At 37.3% G+C, this 4,782-nt stretch overlaps 1 protein-coding gene across 1 annotated transcript in view; it reads right to left on the bottom strand.

Annotated features, from left to right (window-relative positions):
- Positions 1 to 2,612: 2,612 nt before the first annotated feature.
- The window catches only part of LOC125265355 (nuclear factor 7, brain-like), an 8,933-nt gene continuing 6,763 nt past the window's right edge, over positions 2,613 to 4,782 (bottom strand). Inside the window, exon 6 of the mRNA XM_048185501.1 lies at positions 2,613 to 4,234. Coding sequence (XP_048041458.1) covers positions 3,735 to 4,234 — 500 coding nt within the window. The 3' untranslated portion in view covers positions 2,613 to 3,734. The remainder of the gene's footprint in view (positions 4,235 to 4,782) is intronic.

Below are 4,782 nucleotides of genomic sequence, written 5' to 3'. Positions count from 1 at the left end.
AACATTGACATCATTGACATTTTAAAATAGCCTCAATTTTCTTCATCTGTAAAGAAAAATAAGATGGTGTTTGATATTGGTTGTCCCGGCGCCTTCCCTTTTCCATACATAGTTCGAAGGGTGATGCGGATGGTTGTATTACACCATGTACTTGGACCAATATTAAATGCGCCTTTGTCTCAGTGTATGCTCCAACTAATATGATAATGCATTTTACCAGCATCTCATCCATAACAATACGGAGTCATAATGAATATCACCTTGTTATAGGGGGCGACTTCAATGCGGTCCATAACCCCTCACTTGATAGGTCCACGAAAATATTTATCTGACCCGGCTTCTTCAAAGTTGTTTAACGACTTCATAAATCAAGTAAAGGTATGTGATATATGGCGGTTGAGAAATTATGGTGTTAAAGATTACACATTCTTTTCAGCCCGCCACAAGAGCTATTTGCGTATTGAATATCTGCTCATATCATCTGCTTATATTCCATTTGTTGACAACGTGGATCTTCCGTGCATTATAATAAAGGCTTTATGAAACTGCACAGCTTTTCCAGATCATATAGATTTGAATGAGATATACTCCATCCAACATAGACTACGAACATATTTCCTATCATGTATGCCTATGAAAAACGATCAAGCCAATCAGAGTAGGCATGGGGCGGAGCGACACGTGCAGCCTTGTCCTGTTCTGCAGGCTGCAGCCAGGTGTACTTGCTTTAATTCCACTGGCGACCAATGAGAAGACAAACACTCAGCATCATCAAACTCCTGAACAAATATGAGGGCGTATATGTTAAATTTAGCAGACGAAAACAACAGACCTCCTGTAGGAGGTTGGTTGCACTGGAACTGTGTCGCGATTCTCATGAATGTGAAAGAAACCGGCCCTGCATCCCAACATGCATACCATCCATCCTAAATAGTATGTGAAATTAGAATAAATGTGTCCCAAAGCATAGTATGTTGAAAAGAGTATGCCAAATGTAGAGGATGTTAATTGTGACAAGATGATTGACAGGTCAGTTTACGGTGACAGAATGCGTGTAACTATGCAACAGAGCATCCGTTAAAGATGCAATTTTATAACTTGATTGTATGTCACAAAGCTTGAATACTCTTCTGCTACACACTAAAAAGTATGTACTTTTTCTTCACACAAAAAAAGTGCATACTTTTAGGCTGTAGTATAAGTAGGCAAATTGGGGTGCAGCATGTACTGCGCGCTTATTCAGGAAGTAAATTAACGTCTTGGTTTCGCCCGAAAGCCCCATTCATCAGAATGATCTGATGTAACGTCGAACTCCACCGACTAAAAAGGAACCTGCACAACAAAATCCCCCATCTTAAATTAATAGCGTTCTGTGTTCATATAGGGTCCACCAGAAGTGTGTTAAAAGTGACACTGAAGCAGTGTTAGAGTTAAATATTGGATAATTATGTGGTTAACTGAGTGATGATTGTTTGGTCAGTTATTTTTGTGGCTGAACTTATTGCATATGCATTTGTAGGAGTTTCCCTTTCAGATGCAAAATTTATGGGAGGAGAGTATTTGGGCCTATAGATTCATTTTTTTGTTGTTGTTTTTTTTTGTCTTCAAAATTTGGACAGTCATTGACAGCTATTACCAACCTTGGAGGACTGAGGATATTTTTAAATATATCTCTGATTGTGTTTGTCTGAAAGAAGATAGTCATAAACATGGCTTGAGTATGAGTAAATCATGGAATAATTTTCATTTTTGGGTGAACTATCCCTTTAATACTCACCAAACTTTGTAATAGAATTATGTTTACATTTTTTTTTTCATTGATGGATATCTGAAAGAAAAACAGAAGTACCACCAACACTGTATAGCTGGCATACTAGCAAGCTAAAATATAATGCAATAAAATCACCAAAATTCTCAGGGACACAAGGCACCTGCACCACTTAAATGATGAATTGAATGTGAGATAATCGATTTTTAATTCAGTTTTCCAACCTGTACCTGGTCTCTAAGGCGAGAAAGATAAGAGGACGACATGGAAGTTCATCCCACTTTTATAGTGCGGAAAGCTCCACCTCCGGATTAATGGGCATGACTTTGTTCACATAAGGTCTTGAGAGAAGGCGTAACAAAGGTTTCAATTTATTTAGAACCAAAGGGAAGGTCAGAGTGAGATCTAATGTTGCGAATGTTATTAATTTGTTTTAGTAACATCATAAAGTAAAATGTCTACTAATTCTAAGTCTCAAGACCTTCATCTGCAAATATGTTTTAATAATTCAAAAACAGCACAGAAACAAAGATCTGTGGTTTTATAAATGTTTTATTCAGGACCAAAACTTCAGCAGTCTGTGCAACACCAGTACAGTTTCATGATTCTTGGTATTTTGGTACCATAGCAAACCTATTGGAACTATACAAATATTTAAAAATAAAAAAATGTTAAATAAATGAGTTAATTATTAATGATAATAATAAGTAGTACATTAAAACAGCATGTGGCCTTCATATATAGATTGAGTAAACATTCCTTTAAAAAGGTCAAGTAAAAAAAACAAACAAAAAAACAGAAACATTACATAAAACAAGTGGAAAGTCTGTATATACATACTCCAAGACTTGATGCATATATCTATTTTGGCATACAGTATCAGATTTTTATTTCCTGTTTATTGCTATGGTTATCACTATGTCAGTCATTGCAGTTTCGGATTCAATCCCACAATTAATTGTGGTTATCACAGTGCAATGTGTACTCAGCAGCATGAAAAATACAACTTTTCTTCAATTTACAAACGGGTTATACAGAAAGCAAGCAAAGAGCTGTCAATCACTTAAGTTGCGAGTGTAAGATCAGAGTTCTACACTTATGTGAAAACTCCAGTTATAATCGAAGAAGCTGCCTACACTGCACAATGAATCTTATACTTACATTGTGTTTATACATTGTAATGAAAGGATTCATGAGTGTGTAGAACATAAACTCTGGCATTTTTAGCAGCGTTGAGCAGATTCTGATTAACTTAAACTTAAACATGTCTCATTGGCCATTGCATTTCTAAAATGCTCAACACTTCAAAAAACACATTGTAAATAGAAACACTGGATACTTTTCTTGTGCCCACACAAATACTAAATGCACAGGCACATTTAAAAACAACCACCTATCTTGCCTATCTACTCATTGTACCAAGTTGACCCAGTACGTTTAAAATTTCAGTACAGACTTGATACTGAAGTACCAATACTTCTGACAACACTAGTCACAACAGACGACAAGTCCTCTGTAATACTAGGAAAACAGTTGAACCGGCTCATTGGTTCTTTTGAGTCAGACATGATTGAATCGCTGACTTCTGAATCTGCCTGTTGGTTTAATTCATTCATTTCAAAGCGGTTCTTTGGTTCAGTAACAGATCTAGTGGCTCCTAGAGTTGTCTCTAATTCTGCATCTTGTGTCATCAACCCACAACTAAACTTCGATTTATTTTGGTTTTGTGAACCAGCTCAGCAAATTCCTGGCTGCAAATTGACTGAAAAGAATGATTTGTTCAAGAATCAGATCTTCTCCTTGTGGGGATGATGTCAGGTCTCCCCCTGTGGAATCTCTTTGATGTTTAAGGAATATGTCACCAAACATTTTGGCCAACATCAATAGGAGAATACAAGTTGTTAATGGTTTGTGGAAGACCAGATTTCTGTGAGCCTGCTTGGGCCTATGACCTCCAGGAGGCATGTCAGATCTCTTCTATCAGATGCAATGTAACTGGTAAAATTTTCAAATCATGACACCAGAAGAAAGGAAAGACTGTGTCAGTAAAGGTGGTTGTGAATGTGTGTAGATTTGTGTTAGTTACAGGATCAGAGAATGACACTGTTCCTCTGTCATAGTCCAGGTGAACTCTAACCTTCTCAAGCTTCTGTTTAACAGGAAAACCAACCCGTTCATCTAGTCCATACTGCACCCAACAGACATCAGAATTAAAGAAAACTAGTCCCTTCCTCTGGTTTGATGCTGTAGTTACTCCAAGACTCCAGTACAAACTCTCTTTAACCTCCACATCCCAGCAGTGTGTCCCTGAGTTAAAACCCTCTGAACCCAGAACACATGAATACTCGTCAAATCTCTCAGGATTATCAGGTAGCAGTTGACTGTTCAAGCTGTATCTCACACCGGTCAGATCATCAGACAGGATGAGATGTGGATTTGCAGTGTTTGGATCCAGAATCACAGGAGCTGATGAGACACAATCAACAGCTGCTTTTATTCTGATGTTCATATAATGATCAAGAGTGAACCGTACGCAAATTATGAATTATGACACTCGTCCTATTGATCAAACACATTAGACATTTTCGTCTGATCACTCTGTCAGTGTTAATTTTTGAGAATTTTCAGATTTGCATCCCATGTCAACAGAAACTGACACTTGACAAAACACTTGATATCTGTAGAGATCCGCTGTATCCAATGTAAATGTAAATATCATTTTCTTCTCTTGTTTATCTCATTCTAGTGTACACAGCAAAAACGCCAGTGTTAAAGGTCCCGTTTTTCATGGTTTTTTGAAGCTTTGATTGTGTTTATAGTGTGCAATATAACATGTGTTCATGTTTCGCGTGTAAAAAAACGTATTTTTCACATAATTTACTTATCTGTATACCGCTGTTTCCACTGTCATAAAAACGGGCTGATGACTTCCTTGTTCTATGAAGTCCCTCCTTCAGAAATATGTAACGAGTTCTGATTGTGCCAGCGGTTCCTGTGTTGTGATTCGACAGCAG

This window comes from Megalobrama amblycephala, linkage group LG1 (genome assembly GCF_018812025.1).
Source record: "Megalobrama amblycephala isolate DHTTF-2021 linkage group LG1, ASM1881202v1, whole genome shotgun sequence".
In the NCBI taxonomy this organism is placed as follows: domain Eukaryota; kingdom Metazoa; phylum Chordata; class Actinopteri; order Cypriniformes; family Xenocyprididae; genus Megalobrama; species Megalobrama amblycephala.
The sequence above is the reverse complement of the archived record's forward strand: the minus strand, read 5'-3'. Positions and strand labels throughout refer to the sequence as shown.